Here is a 670-nt window from a genome sequence, read left to right as displayed (position 1 = left end):
ACTCCCATTGTTTTGGGGTCAATGGATTCCAGCTTGGGGGATTTGAGTTGACCCAACTTAACGGCATTGACACCGATGTCCCCAACACCTCCACTGCTGACGTCACCGCTCCCAGTGGATCGAAGATCCCCAGTCTCAACATCTACAGGATCTCCAGCCCCAAGACCGACCTCAACATCTCTGCCCTCCAATTCTCTGCCTGCACAAACACAAACACACCCCACATCCCCACCACCACCCCATGGACCTCTCAGAACACCTCGGAGACTAAACACCGCTGGGGCTACCACTGCTACGATGACTTCTCCCCAACCCAGCTACGCTTCGTTCTCCCGCTACGCCTCAAGCTCTTCCTCGTCCTCTTCCTCCTCCCCTTTGCCATCACCGTGTTCTGCTACATCCGCCCCATCCGTGCCCTCCTCACTCGACCCCACATCCCTCTGCAGAAGAAGTACCGCACCGTGGGGCTGGCCGTGGCCACCATGGTCATCTTTGGGGTCTGCTTTGGACCCTACAACCTCTCGCATGTGGTGGGCTTTGTGCAGCAGCGCAGCCCCACGTGGAGGCCCTACGCTCTGCTCATCACCACCCTCAGCCCCGCGCTCGACCCCTTCATCTTCTATTTCTCCTCCAATGCTGTGCGGAAGGCGGTCAGTGGGGTGGTGGGGGT

General features: G+C 58.8%; 1 protein-coding gene across 1 annotated transcript; it reads left to right on the top strand.

Moving 5' to 3' along the window:
- Window positions 1–5: 5 nt before the first annotated feature.
- On the top strand, window positions 6–665 carry LOC104916703 (free fatty acid receptor 2-like; the record flags this gene model as incomplete). The annotated part of the gene is made up of 1 exon (XM_010727717.2): window positions 6–665. A coding segment is annotated over one exon (660 nt), but the record flags the coding sequence as incomplete, so codon positions are not given.
- Between the last annotated feature and the right edge of the window lie 5 nt (window positions 666–670).

Source organism: Meleagris gallopavo, unplaced genomic scaffold (genome assembly GCF_000146605.3).
Source record: "Meleagris gallopavo isolate NT-WF06-2002-E0010 breed Aviagen turkey brand Nicholas breeding stock unplaced genomic scaffold, Turkey_5.1 ChrUn_random_7180001931601, whole genome shotgun sequence".
Taxonomy (NCBI): Eukaryota; Metazoa; Chordata; class Aves; order Galliformes; family Phasianidae; genus Meleagris; species Meleagris gallopavo.
Note: the sequence above shows the minus strand (reverse complement) of the source record. Positions and strands in the feature narration are given on the sequence as shown.